At 34.6% G+C, this 26,867-nt stretch overlaps 1 protein-coding gene across 6 annotated transcripts in view; it reads right to left on the bottom strand.

The window, feature by feature from the left end:
- The window catches only part of APAF1 (apoptotic peptidase activating factor 1), a 34,853-nt gene that overhangs the window by 3,225 nt on the left and 4,761 nt on the right, over positions 1-26,867 (bottom strand). For 2 of the 6 annotated variants that reach the window (XM_082772113.1, XM_082772114.1), the window contains exons 6-27: positions 26,213-26,396; positions 25,273-25,385; positions 24,618-24,749; positions 23,934-24,172; positions 23,178-23,345; positions 22,152-22,283; positions 20,528-20,641; positions 20,051-20,229; positions 18,170-18,296; positions 15,975-16,100; positions 15,019-15,150; positions 12,768-12,893; positions 11,011-11,169; positions 10,614-10,742; positions 9,712-9,837; positions 8,777-8,896; positions 6,188-6,313; positions 5,733-5,858; positions 3,194-3,313; positions 2,799-2,924; positions 1,848-1,973; positions 1,271-1,417 (exon numbers count right to left, since the gene is read on the bottom strand). In XM_082772113.1, the coding sequence (XP_082628239.1) occupies positions 1,271-1,417; positions 1,848-1,973; positions 2,799-2,924; positions 3,194-3,313; positions 5,733-5,858; positions 6,188-6,313; positions 8,777-8,896; positions 9,712-9,837; positions 10,614-10,742; positions 11,011-11,169; positions 12,768-12,893; positions 15,019-15,150; positions 15,975-16,100; positions 18,170-18,296; positions 20,051-20,229; positions 20,528-20,641; positions 22,152-22,283; positions 23,178-23,345; positions 23,934-24,172; positions 24,618-24,749; positions 25,273-25,385; positions 26,213-26,396 (3,077 nt within the window). Of the gene's footprint in view, positions 1-1,270; positions 1,418-1,847; positions 1,974-2,798; positions 2,925-3,193; positions 3,314-5,732; positions 5,859-6,187; positions 6,314-8,776; positions 8,897-9,711; positions 9,838-10,613; positions 10,743-11,010; positions 11,170-12,767; positions 12,894-15,018; positions 15,151-15,974; positions 16,101-17,524; positions 17,598-18,169; positions 18,297-20,050; positions 20,230-20,516; positions 20,642-22,151; positions 22,284-23,177; positions 23,346-23,933; positions 24,173-24,617; positions 24,750-25,272; positions 25,386-26,212; positions 26,397-26,867 lie in introns of those variants that run through there. The other 4 variants (XM_082772115.1, XR_014318514.1, XM_082772116.1 and 1 more) reach the window with 4 other exon arrangements.

The raw sequence follows: 26,867 nt of genomic DNA, 5'->3' as shown, positions 1-26,867 counted from the left end.
TGGGTGGGTGGAATATTTTGTAGCTAACAAACTGGGTGGACTGCTAGATTCAAAAAGCAGCAATTTAGTCATTGTGTATTGAGCTCCCTGACTATATAGTGTTGAGCACTCTATGTTTAGCCTGGAGAAGGCTAACTGCCATCTTCAAGTAGTTAGTAATGACAGTGCCAGACTCCTCTCAGTGCCCAGAGAGCTGCCTGTTTCAGCTGGGGGGGACATTCGACGACTAAGAACCGTCACAACGCCATACTTTGTAACCACAAGACAAAACAGGAAGGAAATTACTAACAGGATGCATGCCTTGTTCTTTCATAAGAAATGAATGTCAGAAAAGGTTTTCGATGCGAAATTAGAAAATTCAGTGGTCTGGTAGCACAACCAATGGTCATCCGCTGACCAACAATCAACTACCCTTCAGCACTCTGTGAGTTGAGAACTTCACAAATGGTCATCCATCCATCCATCCATCCATCCTACCCCTCCTCAGTCTCTTAGCTGTTGGAACATGTGTACACACACACACAACACTTCAACTAAGGTGTTAGCTACTGCATGAGGGGAAAAAATAAAACTCATAAGAAATTTAAAATTATGACCCAATAATAATTTTAATAATAATAATTTTAATAATTTTAATAATAAACCCAATTCACAGACTTAAAGACAGACCACTGCTTTTCCTGTCTAGTACAAGTCTGAACAATGAAAGACTAATGAAAAGACAGAGTTCCTCAGTTCCAACATACCCTTTTCTAATAGTTACCTAAACATCTTTCAAGACAGAATTATTCCCACTTGCAACTCCTTCTGAATTTTTATTTATGAAAAAAAAAAAAAAAAACCCTCAGTTATCTTAAAAAAATGAAGCATTTTTGAAAGAATATATTGCTGCTGAAATTGAGTGGTTATTAAAGCAAACAGAAATGACTAAGATCCTTAATACTAAAAATGTTAACGAAGGGCTTTACTAGTAAAACTCTCAAGTTTCCAATTGTTTCTTGAACTCTGTGAACAATAGCACATGCGGAGTTCAAAAACCAACTCCATCCTAGACGTCTGAAGAATTCTTAAGACATAATCAGGGGGCTTTCAGATTGGAGAGGAAAAGTGAAATTGCCAGACAATCAGAAAAATGAGGCAGTCTTGTTTTAAGTAAAATGTGTAAGGTTTGTTTCTTTTAAGCATGTAAGATTTGTGTTTTCCTTCAGAATTATCAGTGCATTGCTTTTTAATTAGGTATGTTAGAATATTTTATTATTTCAGGGCTTACCTTAAGATAGCCTCCAGATGACACAAGCATCTTACTGTCAGGAGAAAATGAGAGGTCAGTTACCCAGCCACCGTGTGTTGGTTCTCCTTCATCTACAGTAACTAGGGAGCAGAAGTGAAGTAATCCACCTGTTAAAATGTCCCAAATCTAAGAGAGAAAAAAGGTTATGTATACAAATGAAGTTAGTAAAAAAAAATCTCCAGTAAGGAAAGCTGAAATGTGTGTTCCCATTTTATTATTTTTTAGATAATCATTCTATTTGAAGTGACAGCCTAATCACCCAAAATGGGCTCTCTTCTTCCCACTGTGCAATATACGCAAAATTTAATCATACATGCAATTCACAGTAGAATTGCCAGTAAATCATGTGAATCATAGTTCCTCAGCATTCATGGAACATAAACCTATGCTTACAAACTACTGTCTCCCTGAAACATGCAAAATATCTTTGCTATTTTCAACTTTCTGATATTCACTACAATTTTAATTAATTAGACATGCAGAACACAAACTATTAGAATTATTTAATATGTGAACTATCAATTGAATTATAAAATAAACAAGGTAACAGCAGTACCCTTATATCTCCTTTGTCATCCCCAGTGGCTAGTAATTTGTTATTAGGAGAGAAAGTACAGCACCGCACACAGGCTTCATGACCTTTCAGCTCATGAAGAACACATGAACTTTCAAAGTTCCATATCTGAATTAAAAAGAAGAGTAAAGACAATAATTTTAAAAACAATTATGACTTTATCCACTTTTTGGATAAAAGGCTTAGTGTTCAAATGTACAAAGTATTTTATATATCTATATATATACAGATACATAAATATATATATATATATAGGCATATATGCATGTTTACTTATGTATGGATTATACCATAGTCTGTTTCTTTTTATTAATCACACAAGAATGCATTTGCTACAAATTACAGAACCAAGTGTGAACATATTTTCCTTGGAATATGTTCTTTAATGCAACTGATTCATTTATAAGGAAGTTCACAGAATTGTCCCTAGAAAAAGGATTCATCAGTCAATTCAAAACTATATTTAAAAAAGCTAACGGGACACTTTAAAAAGCTAATGGGGTAGCCCCACAACATTTAACATTTCACAACTTTTTGAGCCTAGATTCTGAACAGAAATGGTACCAGCAACTATGGACAACGCTTTCTCTAAAAGTTTCAGAAATTTTCTTATTTTGTATTTCCAAATTAGATCAGCAGGCTATTAATAGAAAAATCAATAGAGAAAAGTAAAAGAAATGTTCTGCACAGACTTGTACATTAAATGTGTATTTTACTTGTATACAGGTCACCAAGACAGTCTCAAATTATACCCAGATCAATTCTGAATGTCTGTAACAGCATTAGAAACATCTTCACACATATAGGAAACTTAACACTAGAAATACAACAGGATAACAAATAATCACCTGTTACCTCATAATAAAAGATAAAGCAGAAATTTCAGGCCAAACAAAAACAAACGTGTTTGGTTTTGTATACAAAGCAACCAACCTTTGCAGTTTTGTCAGCAGAAGTAGATGAAAACTTACTACCATCAGGTGAAACAGCACAGGAAAGAACAGCACCTCCATGGCAAGCAAAATCTTTTTCTGTCTTTCCAGTGATGATATTCCAAACCTACAAAATACAGAAGTACCCTATTTTTTCATTACAACACTAAAAAAAATTAAAAACATGCACCTTACAGGACAGTACATAGGAGATAAAGCTCAGCTTTTACTAAAATGTAACAATATAAATCTTACTAGAAATAGAAAACATTTTTGTCTTATGTCTCTGTAGCTTTCATTTTAAGATCAATACAATGTATAAATAAATATAATAAAGATACAATTAAAAGATAGCAAAATGTATTACAATTTGTCAATAAACAGTCTTTTACTTACCTTAACTGTTCCATCAAATGACCAAGAAAGAAGTTTTGAATTTTCCAGAAGTCTAAAATCCTTGATAGCTTCCTTGTGCCCTCTTAGAAACACACATTCATTCAACTGCCAATTCCATACCTAATTATAAAGACGGAATACTTTAAAAAATATATAACAAAAATAACTGAAGAATGCATTAGCTGATTTATTTTTAACTTGCAAGAAATACAAAAGGTTTTTATGGAGGTGGCAACTTATTAAAAGGTAAGATATTGAAGAGGCATGCTGTAATACTTAATAATCAACCTATGGGATAATTTGCTTTAATATATTGATATTGAAAAGTATGAAAGAAAACTGTTTCCCTGTAATATACACAGAAACTGATTTTTTGAAGTGAACGTGATGCTTAATTGCTTGGCAGCCAAAAGGGTCAATTGTATCCTGGGGTACATCGAGCACAGCATAGCTAGCTGATCAAGGGAAGTGTCTGTCTACTCTGCACTGGTGCGGCCTCACCTCAAGTACTGAGTGCAGTTTTATGCACCACAATATAAGGGCATAAAAGTATTAGAGAGCATCCAAAAGAGGGCTATAAGGATAGTGAAGAGTCTAAAGGGCAAGATGCATGAGGAGCAGCTGAGGTCCCTTGGTTTGTTCAGCCCAGAGCAGAGCAGGCTGAGGGGAGGCCTCATGGTGGCCTGCAGCTCCCTCACGAGGGGAGCGGAGGGACAGGCGCTGAGCTCTGCTCTCTGGGGACAGAGACAGGACCCGAGGAAACGGCATGGAGCTGGGACAGGGGAGGGTCAGGCTGTGGGTTAAGGCAAGGTTCTGCACCCAGAGGGTGGTCAGGCACTGGGACAAGCCTGACCACTAGACAAACGGTCTGATTTCTGTGTGGTCCTGTGTGGAGCCAAGAGTTGGTTCTCAATGATCCTTGCGGGTCCCTTCCAACTTGGAATATACTGTGATTTTATCACTCTATAAAAGCTTAGTGGTAATTAAAAAAAAAAAAAAAAGGCAAACCCATCATTTTCTAGACACCCCAAAAGTTTTCAGCTTTCAACCTCTGATTACTGCAGTAAATACATTTATGTTATCTGGAAGACCTCATACTTTTCTATACCTGATTTAAATTTCTTTTGTATTTTTAAAATGTATTTTTAATGCAATATCACTTCCATTTGTTTTGATAGCAAAATGACATTCCTATTTTTAATTCAACTATTCAGTGAAAATTGAAGAAGTGTCATTTTATCTTACAGAAGCTATTAAACCTCAATTTGATTTAAATAGCGATTATTTAATTGCTTTTCAAATTAATAGGCTTTCTGCATCAAAGAAAGAACAGTAACCAAACATGTTCAGATGAACAACTGGTGCACTGTCCACTAGGGGGAGCTGAGGACCTAAGCAAAAAAGCACCCACATCAGAAGGGTGATAAACTGGCAACTAGGTACTACCTTAACTTGTAGTGAGTGAGTGCCATAGCAAAGGCAGTCAAGCTAGCCTCAGATCCACAAGTTCTGTGTGGTCAGAGCAAAACAAAAACCGAAGTAAGACATAGCATAGTCTATATGTACCTTAGCAAGTAGGTAGAAGTTGAAATAGATTGCTGAGCAAAACAGTACTCGAGGACCAGCATCCATGGGGATTTTAGAGGTTTTATTTCAAACTAACTCAAGTTTGGTTGTATTAACTGAATGTCCATACATGGCTGGAGCACGCACACTTTAGTTCACTTTAAGAATCCTGTCTGCATACCTGCAACTGTTCTGCAAGTGCAAACTAAAGCACTAAGTATAAATGACCAGGAGATTCACTTCAAAAGTACAACCCTGATACGAGCTCTAATACTAGTTTAGTAGCTAGGTTTAGTTTATTAATTTGAGCCTACATTAGTGCAGTCATTCTATGCCTAGATAGTATCTGTACTCAGCACCAGCCCACTCAGAGATAGGTCTTTTAATCCTATTCCCTTACACAATATAGGCGAGCCCACTGACAGACCTACTATACTTAGCCAATTCTGGGTTGCATCCCAAACCCTTCACTTATATAATCTGAACTGTTACCATGTTCAAAAATTACTCTTTCTTTTCACCCAACTGACAGGAGCTAGTTCTATCATCCACAGTATTAAAAACAGAACTGTGCTATACTCATTAGTCTGTAGGGTATAAATAGAGGGTACAATTTCTAGAGCCCCTTGCCTCTGCCTGGTACTCTAACTTGCTGCTTCCTGTTTCTGGTCATCCAGAGAAAAAACACAGTAACTTTTTATTTTTAATTCCTTGGCAACAAATAAATTACTCACTATAGCACCACTTGCAAATTGCAAAAGCTGGAAAGCATCAATTAAAACAACAACAGAACCAAGAGTACCAACTTACCCTAACGCAACATAAAGATGCTCCATTCAAAATGCACAGAATCAAAATGGTTCCACACACAGAATACAGTAGACATTGACCAAGTTTACATTAGGTGTAGTAGAAAAGATCATTTTAAATGAGTTTTTGTGTACAATATAGTCTTTTAAAATATCTTCCAAACCTGTATGACTGCATCATGAGCACTTGAAATCAGAGTCTGACAATCAGAGGTAAATCGACAATGCTGCACGGATGTCCTGTAGGCCTCCCGGCATTTCAGAACTTTCCCATCCAACAACTGTAATACCTTTATAATGAAGAATGCAGTAATCTATTTACTTTACATAGTTTATGGAAAGGAAGAGAAGAACTTGCAAATTCTTTTTAATTAATAAAGAGACTGTAAATACATCATTCTCAGTCAACAAGAAAATTGCATTAGCTCAGTACTTGGTAAAAATAAATGCAGAGCTACATTATTAGTATTACCTCAAACTATTGGCATTTCAGCATCATTCAAATGTAAAAACTTTAAAGTACTATACTAAAGAATATGACTGTAGAGTCATTAAAATGACATTCGTTTAAATAAAAGTATTTTTCCTATTGTTTTAAATAATGTTTACAATATAATACCTTTACTGTTCCATTCTCCTGTCCAACTGCTGCAAATTTTAGATCTTCACTTAAGCAACAGCAGCAAATAAGGGATTCCTGAGGTTCTGTCTGCATAATAATGTTGTCTGTATTTCCATTAATGAGCTGCAAGACAGGAAGTTAATTAAATTAATAAAATATTTTAAAATTTAAACTAAAATTACAATAGAGAGCTAAGAATGGTAAGAGAATAGTTTGTCAGTTTCTAAAATCTGAATTATCTGTATCAGTTACTTTCATAAATCAACTTCTTTAAAGGTCTGTGTAACCATCTCCATACTGTAACATCTCCATACTGACCAAGCTCCCTGAATGGAAGAAGTTTGCAAAAAGAAAAACACCTTAGAAGGCTTTTAAAAGTTTGAGTACAGAAAACAGTAACTCAACATGTTATTCCTAGATTTCAAAAGCCATATAAGAAGCTCTGAGCTCAAAGCTACTTGCCAGCCAGATTTTCCAATTCATGCCAAATGGAGCAGAAGCATGACTTAAAACTTATTAGCGTATACAGTGCACTAGATTTCAACTCAGTGTTGACCTCAAATTAGTTCTCCAGGGCAAAAAAAAAAAACTCTTTAGAATACAATGATTTACAAAACAAACAAACAAAAAGATTAAAAAGAATCCACTGATATGATGTATTTAAAAACAACCATACAGTACATCAAAAGGTGACTAGGGATTACTAATTTACTAGTTACAAAAGGTAAAACATTACAGCTACGAGAAAAACTACCTCCACAGATTGTGATAGTAGAGATTTACTATGGTATTACAGTACACACGTTTAACTGCAATTTGTCTTTTTGGTCAATTTTTCTTCTTGCACAAAGGTTAAAAATCTATTCTCTTGCTACAATAAAATCTTCCCTCTTGACTGCACCTCTCCAGGATGTCACAATAGGGCAGCAAATCTAAGCACCAACTTTCTCATGGAAAAGAAAGATATAATAGAAATATAGACACACACCTTAGGTCTACTAAGACCTACTAATTTAGATGACAGATTACACCATTAAAGAGTAGTCTTACGTATTTTATAATTCAGGAAAATTGAAAGAATTCACTATCCTACACCCATTCACATGTGAGGAGTAATTCAACTCCATTCATTGTGTTTTTTCTCTTCTCTGTGGTTGATACAGCTTCTTTTCTCACACATTTGAAATGTTCACATAAATTTTAATTTCAGCATTTACTGCTTCCTCTTGGCTCAAAAATATATTTATTGTCAAGGTTCTGATAGAGATACTTCAGTTATTTCTATATCCATACTACCTATTATTCAAATATCATCAATATTCTACTCAAAGTTTCTTTTTTTTTTTTTTTTTTTTTTTTTTTTTTTAAGCATGATTTTTAGGTAGAGTAAGAACTAGCTAATTTGCTGACAGGACAGACAAAAGACAACAGACAGAAAATAGGAAGAGAAAAAGGAGGAAATCCCAAGGAACTCTAGGATTAGAAATAAAGATGATGGTCATGCTGATTAGCCAGGATTACATAGCTTACATGCTTGTCTCTGGACAAACTAGAAAAAAGGACATGACCCTACACAAAGATTATCTGCACCATGTCCTGCAGGGCAGCAGAATCTATTCCAGCTCTCACCTACCTACATATCCAGCAATAAGAATGCACTGATTTCACAGGCCAGAACAAAGGTTTTATCCTAGGCAGCTGCTGCTTTAGGCTAAATAACTGAAATAGCTACCTCATAGCCAAAGGTATGGCATTGCCCATTTTATGGCTTCACACACAATCAGTTTACATAAGCAGCACTCTGCAACAAATACGGAATTGTTTTATGCTTTTGAACACTTGTAATCGAGTAAAAAAAAAATAATAACCTGAGTGAATAAGAAAAGAATAACCTGATTGCCTTCAATTTGAAGAAAATCCTATCAACTGGCATTATTTAATAAATGAGAGGATCATGCTAAAAACAAACGAAACCAACAAAAAAAGATGTCTGTGCTTTTGCTATCACAGAATGGCAAAAATATGTTGAAAATTGGTGTATTATTACTTGGCACGTAGGGCGGCGGGGAGGAGGTCTCACAGTAAAAATAGTATATACACTATTAATGGTTTTGTTTAGAACACAAAAGGCTCTATGCTTTCCTAAGGCTATGGGCTGACCTGGGCTTATATGTATCATTTCCCCAGTTTGCGATTATTACTTCATCAGTAGGTTTGATGCATTAGGTACTTGTGTTGTGTAACACCTTGTCTATGTGTACTGTACACTGTGCACATTGCTGTGCATGCCTAAGCACACTTCCAGGCCTCACAACATCCCCAGTCTTGAAGAGAAAACAGTTTTGTTCCTCCACATCGAGCTTCAGTTCCTACATCGGTGTGGAAGCTCCCCTTAATCTTCAGTTTTTGCTTACTAAACTAGGCAGAGTTCCTAGAAATAAAAATGTTACCATACATTAAGTCAACTACTACAGATTCAACTGTTCAAAGCAATGAACAAGCAGTTATTTCAGTTCTTCCTCTGTATCCTACTGAGATTTGCAGGTAACATTCAAATGTAACAATGCATTAAGAAATAAAGCTTACTTGTATATGCTTCTGATTGTAAATTGCTAAAATCATTACTTCACCGTTGTGAAATACAGCATCTAGTTCACTTTTTAGCTCAGCATCAGAAGACTTGCACACCTTGTTTGTTTCCCAAATCTGTTGAAGAACACATTAGTTTTATTTCATTTGTTTTATTAGTTTTGTTAAAGGACGAGATATAAAACTTGCTGAGTACCTATAAACTTAAGTCATATAAACATACAAGTAACATTAACTGTCAAACAGTGAGAGTTATCCTCCTTCTGTATTTATTTACTAGGGGAGGTTGGGCAATTACTATAGCAATTCCAATGGATGAAACAGAACTACTTTTTTTCCCAAGGCTGACCAGCAGACTCCTTGGTATTTGGTATCATTAAGTCCACAATTTTCTATTTCAAAGAGTGTTAAAATTCAATTACAAAAAACATCAAGTACCAATTTCTATACTTCAATTGCTTTCAAAATGTTAAGAATGTTAAGTGTTAACTTGGAAAGAAGGAAACATTACTTTGGTAAGCTACAGTTCTACTTACACAGCTTTTAATGAGGCATTACAACTACAGGAATTTGTTCTAAATGTTAACACACAAATATATCTAATAATGAAAGGAACATTGAAAGGAACATCAACTTTGTAAGCTTACAAAAGAACCCTCATAATAGTTCACAATTTTTTATTTAGATAAAATCTAAAACAAAATAGGTTACAATTACTCTTGAACAGCCATTGGATTTAGATATGCAAAAAAAAAAAGGAAGCTCATTTTACTGTATATATAGATAACTTTATAATAAATATTTACATTTATATTATATAAACATTTACCCATATATAATACCAAATAAGTGTTTGTATTATATATATGATTTTATAACAACAATTTTATACACACATACACAAAATGACATTTAAAAAAAAGTGATCTTACTCGTATTGTCTGGTCATCAGAGGATGTCAGAAACAGAGATCCATCTGGGGAAAATGTCACACAGTGAACCCAGCTCATGTGTCCCCTGCAATCTGCTACTTTTGATAAGGATTTAATATTCCATAACTACAACAAAAATATGAAAGAAGAACTTAAGTGGATTTAGATTGTATATTCAGGGAAAATAGTGCAAAATCTAGAAGTATACTTAATTACTATTTTTTCTAGTATTTTCTTACTTAACACTGAAATCAGACATGTAATGAGAACTGTGCCTGTTTATCATATTTTGATGGTCAGAGCAATGGAATCAGCAACCTCTTTGACTACTATAAGAGATGAGGTGGGGGAAAAATAAAGAAATAGAAAGAACAACACATATCAAATATCACTCATTATAAAAACGCATATTGTTCAGATCAAGTAGGTTGCAAAAACAAAACAAAAACAAAACACAACAAAGAGCCAGAAAACCCTGATACTTGTACAGGCTTAGTTAGCCATGCTAGTCAAAGTTATTTCAGCTGTTGTATTCCTCTTTAGTGAACTGCCACATCCTATAACAGCATATAGGAGGAGAGGAGCATGTTTTGTTTGCTTGTGTTGAATTAAGCAACGGGAAGGTATACACTCCGCAGAGTGGTAACAGTAACTTTAAATACATACAGTAGCCTGGTGGTTTTATATACAACTAAGATGAATGTATAGCTTTCAAGTATTATTTCCTAATTTACCTTTTATACTTTAGAAGCAAACAAAAATTATAACAATGAAGGACGTTGAAAGCCTGTTAAAAGAGCTGATTTGTTTGAACTCTGCATACAGAGTTAAAACGCATACAAATACAGACACGTGTATCATTTTACATTACTGCAAAAAAAAAAAAAAATCAAATCACTTACCTCAACAGAACAATGAGACAAAGCAACTGCTACTAACTCATCACCAGCACAGAAGTCACAATATTGGATTGTACTGTGATGACTTACAATGACTTGCGTTAACAAATCACTTGTTTTAACATCAAAAAGCTGTGAACACATAATTGCAATATTTAGCACATAGATGAAATTACTTCACTACAAACAGTTTATATACCCAACAGCATACAACTTCTAATCTAAAATGTATTTCTCTCAGTCAATGTTTGTCACCCACATATTTTTACTTAACACACACTTAAAGCCATGCAACTTATGTCTGAAACATCTAGGTGGCCTATAATATAATCTTTATTCATAGTTTTGAACTAGATAGCAGTATACTACCTCTAGAAAATTATTAACATGAGATACTTACCAAGAGTTTATTTTTGGCAACGGCCAAAATCATGTCACTATTTCTGGACCAAGAGCAACATTTTACTAAGACCTCCACATCATCTTGCTCATCTGCATTTTGGAAGAGATCTTTTATCTCAATAGTTTTCAGTTCATTTGCTGAGCGTGCTTCCCAAAGCTTCAAGAAAAAAAAAATATAGAAAATACATGATATCTCTTTTTACTGCTGAGGATAAAAAATACAACAGGGAAGAGCTATCTCCCAATCACTTATAGGGAGGAAAATGAGGAAGACACACACACACACAAAAACCACCACCACCAAAAAAAAAAAAAAAAAAAAAGAAGAGAACAGAAAGGAACACCAAAACAACCCTCTGCTTTTTCCACTACCCCAATCAACAAATGGCATTAAATATTCATATGCCTAGATGGCCGTCTCAACCTCTACTCAGCAAAAGAATAAAAGCAAAAATAACATTTGCTCTGCAACTCTATTTAATAAAACTCACTCACAATGAGAAATCTGGTATACATCTAGTTTTGTACCCTAATTTCACAGAGACACCTGCCAATGAACTAGAGCTTCACCTCAAGTACTGTGTGCAGTTCTGGACACCACAGTACAAAAAGGACATTAAACTGTTGGAGAGGGTCCAGAGGAGGGCGACAAAGATGGTGAAGGGCCTAGAGGGGAAGACGTATGAGGAGCGGCTGAGGGCACTGGGCCTGTTCAGCCTGGAGAAGAGGAGGCTGAGGGGGGACCTCATCGCGGTCTACAACTTCCTTGCAAGGGGGAGTGGAAAGGCAGGTGACCTATTCTCTGTAAACACCAATGATAGGACCCACGGGAATGGTGTTAAGCTGAGACAGGGGAAGTTTAGGGCGGACATCAGGAAGAGGTTCTTCACCAAGGTGGTTGCACACTGGAACAGGTTCCCCAGGGATGTAGTCACTGCACCAAGGCTGTCTGAATTTAAAAAGCGATTGGACTGTGCATTTAGTAACATGGTCTAAACTTTTGGATAGACCTGGGCGGTGCCAGGAGTTGGACTTGATGATCTTTATGGGTCCCTTCCAACTCGGGATATTCTACGATTCTATGATGTCTGTATCCTCCACCACAACTTTCCTTCTGAATGACAACAGCTACTGCAACCCTTCTTTCCCAACTTCTTTTTAGCAACTCTACAGATATTTAATGTTTTAAGAACTGCAGTTCTGGAATAGCATAGATCTGTTACAGCCAAAGGCAGTAAAAACAAATCTTACATTCTAAGAAAAAACAAAACAAAACCCTCTCAAATTATTTTCTGGTGCACACATGGGAAAACAGCGCACAAATTACATTTAATACTTCTGTTTACTGATGGTTCATTTTCAGAGATGACAGATGTTTCAACTAAAATTAAAAAGATTTACATATGTATATATATATACACATCAACATTTTTTGTTTAAGTAAGTTTTGAAACACCCTCCACCCATTTTCTTAGCCACGTACATTTTTTCAAAAAAAAAAAAAATGGTGTAAAGTAAAGAATTCAAAATGAAGCTAGGTAGAATTTGTTTTAAGCAGTAGACAACGAACTTTTTTTCTGGTAATGGACAAGCCTTTTCAAAGTTTAGCATTAAAAATAGTAGCAATACTCAACTGTTTCAGAGTTTAATTCATTAAAAGCTAATTATGCAAATGCAGAACTTTCTTATGCATATTTTGCATTTTATGAAAAACAAATCAAACCAAGCAGTTGATTTAACAAATATGCTGTGTACCTTTACTGTTCCATCTGTTGAGCAGCTGGCAACATATTCATCATTTGGCGAAAATCTACAGTGATTGACAGAATTTACATGACCAAACATCGTATTTCTACAATACTTTCCCTTCAGATCCCAAAGCTGCATAAGAAATAAACATATAAATATCATTATATTTGTGAACTATTCCAAGATAAATTTGAAAAGAGAAATTTCTGTTCAAAGAGAAATTTCTTTACTGAAATGATTGTGTGGCACTAGAATAGGCTGCCCAGGGAAGTGGTTGAGTCACCATCCTGGAGGTCTTCAAGAAACATGTAGACTACATGTAGTAGCGTGGTTCAGTGGTATGTCAGTACTAGGTTAAAGGTTGGAACAGATGATCTTAGAAGCTTTTTCCATCCTGAATGATTCTATGATTCACACAGTTCACATTCTTAAAGGCAACCAAATCCTCAACAATTTTTTCTTAGTTTTACCTTTTACCTTTTTTCTTAGTTTTACTTTTGCTCACAGACTTTACGCTATGCCTGAGGCTCCCTCACAATTTATTTCCGTTTGCTAGCTTGCATGAAAATTATTCACATCAGTATTATATAGACCATTTTGTACAGTGAGGATAAGGCCCGTATCAAACAAAGTTACTGAAATTTTCTTCAGACTGAAGAATAAACTTTGTCTTGCCTTTCTTTCCAATTTCAAAGTTCAGAATTACGTAGCTTATATACAATAACTAAAATGAAATCTCTCAAGTTATTCTTGGATTACTGCAACCTTATTAATAAAGATAGAAGAACATTCCACGTGTTTAGGGCACGTGCACACACAGACTGTTTTCCAAGCCTACAGCCCACACTTTCTTTCTGTTTCCAAATTTCTTGCCCTTCTCCTATATAAAAGCAATACACTTGACTGCTCAAGTGATAGTTCAAAGCAAGAACAATTATCTGGACAGTGTTCTCTGAAAACAATCAGGTCTCTTCCACTATTATTTTACTACTCTGTTCTATTATTGTGCATATTTCAGTTCTGTCATTCATTCCTCATGAAAACTGTTGAACTGTCTAAAACTTCAGCCACGTTTACAGCCTGAGAGTGGTCATTTTAAACAGGTTTGTTCTAAATCTGTTTGGTCCAAGATGTAAGTTTCTGACAACAAATGCATCTCTCAGGACATCCAGGTCAGCACAAAAGCCTGATCTTTTCATCTTGATATTGGCTCCTTAAGTCTATTTTAACTCCAATTTACACAAACACAAGCTTCTGTCAGAATGCTTCAGATGAGATCTCACATTACAATTAAAACATCTCACAGACTGCTACAACTGGAAAAGGCACTCCTGCCCCTTCCAAAACTCCCACGCCTCACTGTCTATTCCCAGCATTTCTCTTGTACTGACACTGGAGAGTGAAGCCACTACAGTGAACTGAAGAGAAAACCAATCCCACCAGAACTGGCTCCTTGAACCATACCATGCAGAGTAAGATCAGTACATGCATTGAAATAAATGCAAGATAGACTGCAAGCACAGTAGGTCCATCATCTTCAGTGCCAGTTAACTATTTGATTTGCCCAACTGTGCTGTGAAATTCTACCCTTATCCAACAGCTTAGGTCATCCTTCGATCTCCTTTTTTCTTCCTTCCTCAAATACAGACTTCAGTTACCTTGTTTCTGCTCTCTCTGTACACATAATGCCCCCCAGTGTGAACAATGCCAGGTGGCTAACCTGACAAATCTCATTTTGATTATTCTTATTTGTTGGCTTCCACTTTTATTTCTTTACTATGCCCTATGAATTTAGAAAAGAAAAAAAAACTACACCTGCTACACTTCCATAAGGTAAACCTTTTAATCCTTCAGCATCCAGGTTGGATGTTTATTTCATTGTTCTTTTCCTAATGTTTTTTTAAACATTCAAAATGTTTAAAATCTTAGAATTTCTGCTTCATTTTTTCTTATTTCATTTTTAATCAGGTATTCCACTCCCAAACTTTCCCATTCCACCCTCTAAAAGTCTTGCCAAAAGTCTCCATCTTTGTACCCTACTAGTAAGGATTTGTTTATTCTCTTTCACTAAGCATGAACATTTCTCTTATGTTGAAATCCAGTGACAGAGCTGCAGTAAGTACTCCTGATCTATTTCCTTATCTCTTCTTTAAGTTAAAAAAAAAACTAATTTACAATGTTTGAAGTACATTTATACAACAACAATTAGTCTGTTGTGGTTATTTTTATGCTGCTAATCATAACCTTTTCCACTTACTTTGATGAAAGTATCATTTGAGCACGTGGCTAAAAGATACTGACCACTTCTGTTATTGAACTGGCAGCAATTGACCTGCTCTGTGTGTTCTTCAAATATGTGCATACACTTGCCTGTTCTTGAATTCCAGATCTAGACAGAATTGAAGGAAAAATAACACTTTAAAATGTTTTCAGTGTACTTGATTTAAAAATATACATATATAAACTCCACTGGAATACAAATAATGTCCTAAAGCATTCTCAATTACACATCAGAAATGTTTGGAAGAGAAATAGAAAACATGTATATATATATTTAGACACAAAAAGCTGTAATTTTAAATTGTTTCTACTAATGTTGCCAAAATAGAGATATATACACTTTTCAAGAACCAGAACACAGTATCTACAGTCAAAGTTTCTAATGACAAAGAGTCTGTGACCAAATAGTACTGATCTGGTCTTATTAAAAGTCAGTTTTAGCTTATTATTAATTATATAAAGTTTCACAGCAAAGTGTTTGAACAATTTAGAAATCAAAGGGGAAGGGGAAAAATCATCATTCAGATTAGAATCTGAGAGACTAGAATATCAATCAAGGTTTTGCTGCAATACCGAAGAATTAAAAATGAACAAATAATTCTTATATAACAGAAAAATAATACGAAAAAAGCTTTATGGGCATTCATGTTATGAACAGGATTGGACTCATACATTATGCTCTACTTAAAATGAATCACCTGACAATACAAGGAAAATAACCATCATACATAAAGAATTACAACTAACATAGCTTCATTATAATTAACAGAATATGCCTAATGTAACAAGTATAAGGTTTTTCATTTTGTTTTTCAACATCAGGTTTAAGACAGTTAAAAAAAGAATTAGTCCTAAGACTGTTCTGCTTGAATTGGTTAAAACTGAAATCGGAACTATCGCACTTAAAAAAAAGTCTGTTTTCCATTTCCTTACCTTCACTTTTTTATCAGCTGAACAAGTTGCTACATACTTATCATCTGCAGAGAACGCACAACAGAGTATTTCATCTTCATGAGCAGTTATTTCCAGCAGCATCTCTCCACTTTCTGTTTTAAACACCTGAAGAAATACAATAAAGAAATCTTGTAACTGGCATATAATTTTGAAACGTGCTACACAAATTTAAATTTGTGTTCCTTCAAACAGATCTCTATGCTCTTTATTAAACTGGTTGCATTTTGAAAGCATTTATAATTTCAAGGTAACATAATATACGTGTAAAAACATTTAACTGGAGTTTCGATTTCGTAAAGATAATAGAAATTCTTAGGGAAAGAAATACTGAAAAAATATTTTTAAAAAGTTTCTGCATGCATTACTTGTTTAATTAATTATTTTTTTCAACCCTTTATGTCTAAGTCTAAACTTAAGTCTTCTAACATTTATGCCTTTTCTACTCTTTTTGGCTAAGTCCACATCCTCACTCATTTTAAGAATAACTGCACAAAATATCTATTAACAAAACCTAGTCTGTTATTAAAAGTACAAATTGCAGGTTGATATATCATGATATTCTTCTGCTGAAAGAAAGAATTTTAGCAGTGACTGATGATTTGGGGAAGGAAGAGGAAAAAAAAAGTAATAGTAAGAAGTTGTACAGGATGACACAAATCTGTCTTGATCTGGTTGGAAGGAAGAAAAAAGCAGTTGGGAAGAAGTACTACAAATTAATCTTTTTTCCCCAAATTGTGAGATTTTGCTTTACAAGCATGAAAAAAATCAAGACATCCTTTCCTTTACAAGGGCACATACTCCTAAGTTACATAAACAAATCACAAACTCTTCTTTACAGCAGCATTCAGGATGCTACAATTCTAAAGTCCCTACGTTTCCCACTGTTTTTTTCATCAAACAGGAATATAATAACCATGTAATAGTTGGTCTTTGTTAAAACAATAAGATTAATATTAAAGGAAATCTAAATTTACAGTAAATTCTGTGGAATATCTGTTCTTAATCTAATGCTATATTTGATTCCATGGAAACAGTAGTAGTAGTCTTAAAAATTGAAAAACATTAGTTTTATTTCCATGCCACTAATAGGAAAAACACAAATAAGTTCAAAGTTAATGCAAAAATATTATTAATTTTCCAATTTTTTCTTTCACGTAAGTTTAGGTTAAATGCAGTCACAATCCACAAATTTTCCTTTTTTTTTTTTTTTTTTTTTTGCTAGAAAATCAAGAAAAACAAGAAAACAGCAGTCTCAGTAACGAGGCCATGAAGGACAGAAGCACGGCACAGTAACTTCAACAGAGCATAAAACTAGTACATCCACCAAGCATCTCCTTAAGTGGATGCCACACAGAAGCCAGCAAATAAAATAAGCAAACGAACACCACCACACTAAATAGGCAAATGAACAGCAACTAAGGGCCACTTAGTATTTTTACTTTAGTACTGAACTTATCAAGCATCCAAAACAATACCAAAGGCTTGCAGAAAAGTTGCTCTTTACCCTTACCTTTGGCTGTCTGGAATATGGATACTTTACCAGGTTAGTGGCTGGCTGATTGCTAGTTTTCTCAAGAGCAGTTTGGCTCCCCTCCAGGCAGACTGCTGGCAAATTTGGATTAGTCACTTTCCTCTCTGTCTCCCCTTATCCACTTCCTAAGCACTTTGTACCTGTTTCCACTCTACTACTGTCCTCAACTTCTGGGGCTCGTTTTTATCCCTAGATTTATTTCTTTCACATAAGAAAATTTACTTACTAAGCACCAAAGTAGTATAACATCCATTACAATCCCAAGGAAATTGCAGAGCTGTAACTGTCTTTTCAATTCTGTAGAAAATCCACTATGATGGGAAATATTTTTGCAAACAAATAGGAAACATGCTGGGATGTATTTCTTTGGCTGTGGGCTTTCTTGTATCATTAAAAGGTATTTCATGTTGATGTATTACACTCGTTAGAGTACAAACCTGATATCAAAGTTTAGTTTTTGAACTAGAAAATAATATTTTAAACATGCAACTTGATATTTATGTAATAATACATCCCTTTCAATGTCCACAATACATTCTAGATCCATAAGATCTTCATACCAAAAGAAAAGCAACAGGACTTTTAACAAACGTTATGAAAATAGTACACAGCGTTACATTTCACTCATGCATAGGCATTTTACCTGAAGTGTTTTATCAGCTCCACATGATGCTATTCTTTGCCTGTCCTGAGAAAAGCAGGCATGGTAAACCGCATCTTTATGTGGACGAACAACCAGACGGGAGAGGTTTTTCAAGGATTTTTTATTTCTGCAAGATAAGACGGTGGATTTTAGATGAGTAAGATTTCCTAGAGTTTATTATTCAAAATCCTCCCTAAAAAGATAACATTTGTTCAGACATCTTTAGCAGCAAGCTTTAGAAACAACTGGCCTCACAGCCTTCATGCAGAAGAAGGGAAACACAAATTACTCCTTTCCCTGAGAATTTTCATTGCCCTCCAACACTTAAAGCTTAGGAACCATGAAAGATACTATGTGCATGAGAAACTAACATGCTACTTCATGCGCACAGCTGTTGCAGTGCAAGACAGTCTTCCTCATGACATCTTAGTGAGGGGGTATGTGCTATGTCCAAATATAAACTTATTTACAAGACTTCTTGCTCTCCTACAGTTTCTCTTTGAATTTTACTCAAAAGCAATCACACATTTGTTTAGATCTAAGGAAAAATATTTCAGTTTTACAGCAATGACTCATTTTTCATGGTTCTTGCCTCACTTCAAAAAAGACTTAGGATTAGTAGCAACTGTAATCATCCTGTTAAGCCAGGTGTTAATACAGAAAACTGTCACTGTAATAGGATGATTTTTGGTAATGAATATATTGTTACAAAATATTTTTTTTCTAGGGTCAATAAATCCATGTACTTTTTTGTTTTTTACAGTCACCAGCTTCAATCTTCAGGCTCGGTGATTGAAAAAAATGAGTAAAATATCTTGAATAAGGTTACTGAGCTTTAGAATGAAAACAAATTTCACTGCAAAATAGTGAGTCATCAAAACATTTCTTCTTCCCTCATAAGGCTAAAATTACTAGTCAAGAGTACAACTTATTCATCTGCACATCCAGAAACCATTCTGAGAACCCTGTTCTAGGATTCAAGACAAAGTCATCCATCTTCATTCTGCTGATTTCAGCTTAAGTCTCCTACATCCAAAGTAAACGCCCTAAACTATCTGGAGATTGACTCTTCTAAAGCATGTATCTTTCAATTGTTTTTGTTATAATTCTGTTAGCTATTCAAAATGAAATAACCAAATATTCAGTGATGATAGAATTCAAGTCTGCCTGGTTTGATCTGCCTCGTTATTACCCTGATTACCCAAAAATCATTTTGTTTCGTAACATCAAGGATTGCAGAACAAAAACACTGAACGGGAGAATCTAATTGACAGTTACATGGTCAGATGACTACTGGACTACTTGATATACTGAAAAAATATTTATATACATATACTTTTTCCTTAAATAACTTAATAAGATACTATAGCATCAAAAAGTTATATAAATGCCAGAAATATCAAATTGGGGTAGAGATTTCAAAGCCTTTTAGTATTCTCACCTCACTACTTCCAAAAAATTGACAAGTTAACATAACTTTCTTTTTTTTTTTTTTTAAAGTGCATATTTTACTAGAAAATCTAACAAAGTGCTGCAAACACACACAATATTTGCCCTGCATTTCTAAATTTTCTAAAAAAAATTTAAAGAATTTTCAAAGAATCTCAATTTCATCTTTGCATAGATATTCAAAATTAACAAATCACTGAGTAAAAAAATATATTCCTTTACTTCTGTGTAAATATTACTAATTTGTAGCTTTACATATCCAGTTACCCTCCTCGCACAAATGCCTGAAAATTGTTTCACATACTTTTCCCATGAAAAACATTGTACTTTTTAAAGCCCTTATAAAAGCCATACACTATATTTAGTTGTACATGAAATGATTGTATTGAATCAAGGGATTAATAGATCAGCAGACGGATTATTGCTACTTACATCCATTCCAAATAAAATGCTCCTATTTCACTCTGAGCACGTAGCTTGGCTTGTTGATATACCTCTGATGTGTCTGGTTGACAAAGACCCAGCTGTATAATGTCAGGAAATGGCTGTCGCCCAAGAAGGTGCCCATTTAAAGACAGAAATTCCTGGAAATTCTCACGTACTATGCTATCCTATGTACAGAGCAGATAATATTAAGTAACACATACAGAGGATACATTAGCTAAGTGCACTTTGCTTTTTTAATTTCCTATATAGATTATGTTCTTACAGAAGCATTTAGTTCTACTTAGTTCTATTAGCAAGTACATATGATAGACTGAAATATATACAAGCAAGTTTAATTTCATACTGCCTGTATGTCTCACTTTTTAAAGTTTTCTATAGAAACTCCCATAAATACATAAATAACATGCAATTAAAAATAGAAAATCAGATTTTGAACAGACTGATCATTTACCTTTCACATACCTTTTGATCCAGGACTGAACTATATTCCACATATTCATGAATCAGATGAGCAGGCCCTACCAATTCTGTTTTAGCTTTAATCCAATCTAGAGAAAACATAAGCTCACGGAGTTCCTACAAGAAATACAAATTAAAGTTCAGAGCATGAGTTCCAAGACTGCATCTACCTAAGAGTAGGAAAAGCACAAGAAAACACAATAGATATTTAATATACAATTAATATACAATCAACTTTAACTGGAGTACAATTGACTCCAGTTCAAAAGTTATGCAATTTCCTGTTTCCTGCTTCTTACTTGAATGGATATGAAAATTCTGGGTTTAGAAAACTAAGCTTGGTATTATAGGGAACCAAAGGATTGTTTCTTCTCTGATTAGTTGTACTAAGGAATGGGGAGGATGAAACAAATCTTGACTTCTGTAGCATAGAAGACCTGATTTATGATACAACTCTGAAAGAAGCTTCTTCTAGACCAGTCTGACAAAGATCAATCTGCTAATAGTGATCTGTTGTTGTTCACAAATGAAGAGTTTCAGTAAGAAAAAGATGTTATAGTTGCATTGAATTTAAAAATGAGAGCTACCTCTAGAAAAACAGAAGCAAGAAGAAGTATTAAAATACTTGCTGGGATCAGAAAACTCTGGGAAGTGTACAGTCATAATGAGAGACGCTAAAGAATTCTGAGATGCTAGTTCTATAAAATATAAAAAGGCTAATTATAAAAACATCTTTCTTACAAACTGAAAGCAAAAAGACAGATAATCAATGAGATAAGTATGATTTTAAAAGATAGATTTGTAGCCCACAGTCATTTCGAAAATGCCTGTAGGTACACAAAATATATTCTATACAAGTCAGATAAACCATCTCAGAAGAGGTTCAGATGAAAAGTTTTAGCATGTGAAATAAAGCAATTAGTCACCAGCACCAAATACTATTCAAAGCATAAAGAGATCCAAGTGAAATTACAGAAAGTAGTTTCTACTACTGATCCATGGTTTGTATCTTATACTAACTTAGTACCTACAAAACAATAAGTGGCGAAAGTGATGGCAATTTTTTTTAAAGGCTCCAAGGTAATCCTAGAAACAGAGATATGCCCATCTAACTCCTGCCTAACATGAAACAGCTCCTGAAGTCTAGAGAATGAACATTTACACAGAAATTAATATGACATAATGGGAAAAAGTAACAATAATTCTATAGACAAAAAAATCTCTCTTCACCGATCTAATCAAATCATCTGAATAAATCGATTTACTTTTATCATACAATGTTGCGAGCCTGGATTTTCAGAAAAGCTTAGGGAAGATTTCTTATCAAATCCTCCTCACCAGGAAGAGAAAACAAAGAGAAAAACACAAACTGTTTTAAGAAATATTCTCATCAACTGGTTGAAAAGACAAAAAGACAAAGGGTAGAAATAAAGTAGTTTATATAGTAATAGACAGTGATTATCAGTGGACACCCTAAAGCACCTTACGTTCACTGTTTGTATATATACACAAAAGCCTGGGACCAGAGAGGTTTGAGAGGGAAGAAGTGGCCTGGACGGGAAGGGCAGGCATCAAGGAGAGAGGTGGGGGAATCAAGAAAAGAAACAAAAACCCAGACAGAACTCACCTTCTGCATGTTGGCACCAGCCATGTGATATGCTAGGAAGTTATACCAGTACATGCAATCCTCTTGAGATGGAATAGGCATGTTAAGCTTGTAATGTTTCTTGTACTGATTGACTATGTTTTTATGTAGCTCCTGCAACATGAATCAAAACACACCTTCAGTGAATACTGTATGGACTGACTTTAGCATTGAGGTTTATATTATTGTTATTTCTCAAAATAAGATGTCAACAGATGAAATAAGAAAAAATTATCTTCAAAAACTGTACATATAATTTATTGTAAAAGCTTTCCCCAGAAACAGTCTCCAGATATTAAAGCCAGAAAAGCAAGCTGATAACCTTCCTTCTTAGACTGAGAACAGCTCTCGAGTCACTACAATAAACAATAAATATATATATAATATAATATAGCCAATATATATATAATATAGCCAACAATAAAAACTACCCTTACATATGTAGAACTAAAGCAAGACTAGAAAACATACGTGAATCTAAAGCCAGCAATTTGCGTTTTCTTCATATCTACTCTTTCTGCCCCTTCCTTCAAAACTGATAAATTTATTTGGCCCAACTTTTAGGACATCGCCCTGCAAGCACTGCCTTAAATTGAGAAAAGAAGTAAAAACCATTTCTCAGTATTACAGAAGAAATTTTCTATTCTGGTAGGGTCTTGATTTCTTTGGAATTATCAATGGAACACTCCCTCTCCTCATGGAAACACCTTTGACAGAGACACAATGTGTTAAGAATCTTCTCTCAGATTAGCATGAACACAGGCTAGGCAGCAAGTAGAGAGAATAGCTCCAGAGAATGGCTTGGGGTACTCATGTATGAAAAACTTGACATTTCATTGAAAACTTGACAATGTGCTCTTGCAGCCCAGAAACCATATTCCGTGCTGCATCAAACGAAGTGTAGCTAGCAGGTCAAAGGAGGAGATTCTATTTAACAAAGGAACATTTTGTGAATGCCCAACTTTGGGAGAACAGAGTTAGAGGTAAGTAGATTAGCTAAAACTGTACCTGAAGCTGGTTGCGATTCTTCTCTGTAAGAAAGTCAAGTTGAAGATCATGTAAATAATAGTGAAATGACTTCCCATTACGATCACAGAACAATAGTGATTTGTTAACAAATTCCTGCAGTATATCTTCGACTTCTTCGGTTTCCATATCCCAAAGAATACAGAACACCTAAAAAAGCACATTAAGACAGAAAAGATAATCAGAACTAATATCATAAAAGAAGTGTTAACTGACAACAAAACACATGGTAAAAGTTATGGACATTTTACAAACTGTAGTAAATTCAGTAAGTTACTAGTTCTTTCATACCAGACTATGTATATGACAGATAATACAAATTAACCCTTCATTTGTCCATTTGTGCTGACTTATGATGGTCATATCTTTTCGTAAGAGAGACGAATTTCTTAAGAGTTTAAGCCTTCAGAGAGCTCAATTATTAGTTAGCACAACTAACTAAAGAGCTATATATGCAGTGCATGTTAAACCAATATTATGAACAAGTTTATTCAGTTACAATTTTTTAGTTTCACTACTGACAATCAAAGTCATGATACAACAATGGACCCAATCTACCATTAATAATTAAGTTGAATAAACAAGTTATACACAGTTACAAATTTTATGACTAATTCATTGCTTCTAACTCACTAAAAATCACAGAATATCCCAAGTTGAATGGGGTCCACGAGGACCACAGACCAACACATATACACAAAGTAACAACAAAAAAACACACTGCATTTTTGTTATTACCTTAGTAGGTACTTTAACATCTTTTGGAAGAATAGAGAGGTCTTTATAGTAGTCTTTAAAATCATTATCCAGTTGCTCAACACTTATGGACATTGCTTCATCAAGGGCTTCATAATCATAAGACGAAGATTTTCTTATTCTTTTGAATTGCTTGTTCTGCAGCTGTTTGAGATAGTACTCCCAGCGACTGGGGAAGTCTCGCAATAATGCGCCTATCAATGATATCACAAGAGGAGAACCTGAAGGAAGAAAATAAAGTTAATCTTGGAGGTTTTCAAGGAATAATTCAATAGTTTAGTAGTTGAATAAATCTGGTAATTTTCCCAATTCATTGGTAAAATTCTTGAGACATGGAAGACGAACAAAGTATGTTATCTGCAGATGTTATTAAAAACATGTTAAAATATGTTATTTGCATATATTATAACATGCAGACATCTGAAAAAACACTAAGTTATCATCTTTTAAATATACTGGAAAAAATACACTGAAAAGAACTACTTGAAAAATCATCATGAGACACCTTTGTTTAAAGAAACAGAAGGCATCCAACAAACACGTGTGTTTTACTTAAGGGATACAGTATCAAGGAATGTTTCCCTCCTCTTTCTCTAAGTCAAAACATAGAAGAAAAAAAATCCATTGAATGGTAAATGGCAAGTTAAAAAGTAGAAAGTATCATACCTTTGCATTCTCTTATAATGCAGTTAGCTTGTTCTGGCAGTTCTGATATTTTCATATTCACAAACAGGGATAAAACCTCCAGTCCTTTCTCATGTGCAAGTCCACTTTCTACATGAATCTCGTATTTATTGCCTAGACACAGAAACACAGGGAAAAAATGAAAAAAGATTTTTTTTTTGAATGCTGTGGAAATGAAGATTATTTTCTGATAAAAATCTGGAGCAAAGGATCTGGTTCATGACTTTATGCATAGTATTTTATTCTTAGTACTAAGCATGTGCTTAGTACTAAGAATAGTAGAAAGTAGTATAATAAATCTCAAGTTTTCGTTATGGAAAAAAAATAAATAGCATTAAGTGCATATCATAGCAGCGACTTCTTCATACTGTAATCAGTTTAACAGCAGCAGCGTCACACAGCCTAATTTATCCTGTTGAGAATCACTGCACTCTTCAATGTAGATGTTGAACTTTTAGGATAACATTTAACATGTATTTCATGTAAGAGCATAAGGTCTTAGAGAACAGTCTTCTGAAACTGTCACTTGTGCACAAGTTGACACAGGTTCTATCAGATTCTTTTAAAAGCTCACAAAACCAAACTGCATACATATATAATCATGATTTGTAGTGCAGGATAAGAAACTGTTCCTTACCAGACACAGCATCTGTTACACTCCTGTCCCGGCTGGTAATAAGAACTTGACATTGATTATCAAATGCTTTTAATACCCAGGAATCCCAAATATCATCCAGGACCAAAAGAGACCTAGGACAAGAAAAAACATTGCAGATTTCAGATCAACTATTAGTAATTTCAGATCAACCATTAGTAATAAGACCCAGTATTTCATCTTAATTATTAAAGAACATTTTCAGAATTAATAACATACCACTTTATAATTTTCTTCCACTAACATGTAAGGTATCTTAAGAAGGCATTAAACAGTGTGCTATAAAGCTGAATGCAAGTATCTCCAGAATAAAGTTTTTAGTATTTATTGCTTTTACTTTAACCATTTCACCATTTTATCCAATTTTTACCCATTTATGGCTGCAATTGAAGTGCACTTGATAAATATCGTTTTAAAGACTATTTCCATTAGAAGATGTCAGGAAAATCAGAAATATTTACTCCATTTTTTTAACAGAATTCTGCTTGACACAAGCTAGAGATATACTTTGAGATAAACAATTTCAACTTCCTCTTAACTCAAAAATTAGGATAAATTTTTTCCTCAGAAAGAGTAGTCAGGCATTGGAATGGGTTGCCCAGGGAGGTGGTGGAGTCACCATACCCAGGGATGTTTAAGGAAAGGTTGGACATGGTGCTTAGGGACATGGTTTTGTGGGTGACATTGGTGGCAGGGGGATGGTTGGACCAGATGATGGTGGAGGTCTTTTCCAACCTTAATAATTCTACAGTAAAACAGAAAAAGGAAAAGCAAAAGATGAGAGAGTTAGGATGTTCTCTTATGTTTTTTTTTTTAGACACAGAAACATGTAAACATTACACAGACACTTTAGATGATTAGACCAAAGTAACTGACAAAACTTTCAGAGTAAAAGAAAAATGTTTCATTTTACTGACATCACCTGGGATATTTGCGCAGCATTAGCAAACGAAGACGATCTTTAGCCTCCTCAATGTTAAGTGGTGGTCTCTGTGAAAGAGTAGAGTCGTGTTCTAATCTACTACACAGATTTTGTAGTTTTATAAGGAGCCCTGCTTTGTCCTGTTTTCCAACAGAGATCCAGTGAACTCCTCCTGGAAAGTAATCTGACAGGAACAACAGTGTTAATCATGCTTTACATTTAAAACTATAAGTATATATAGCAGATTAGAACAGCAATCAGTAATGCAATTTAAATTAAAATATAAACTGCAAAGTCAATTGCCAGCAACCTTAAAACTCGTTAACACCATTAACACAGAAAGTTGATTCTACAAGACTACTGTTTTTTACTTTTAAAGGAACAGACTCTGTAGGGCAAGCTCCCACAGAGAATTCACACTGCCACTGATGCTGCCGCTCCTCTCTACTTGCATTCCTGCCTGATCCTTGACAACCCCTTCTGCATCCAACCTTCCTGCTACTCCGACTCAGCATTCATTGTTTTCACCCTTCAGAAAGAGGCTGGAATGTGAAATCATTACAAAACAGTGAGTAAGAAAGCATCTAGAAGAGTCAACTGCAGCAGAGGATGATGTATTCTCTATCCCTCCATCATGTTTTCTATTATCTCAGTT

The sequence above is a fragment of the Aythya marila genome (genome assembly GCF_965140915.1).
Source record: "Aythya marila genome assembly, chromosome: 1".
Classification (NCBI taxonomy): domain Eukaryota; kingdom Metazoa; phylum Chordata; class Aves; order Anseriformes; family Anatidae; genus Aythya; species Aythya marila.
The sequence above is the reverse complement of the archived record's forward strand: the minus strand, read 5'-3'. Positions and strand labels throughout refer to the sequence as shown.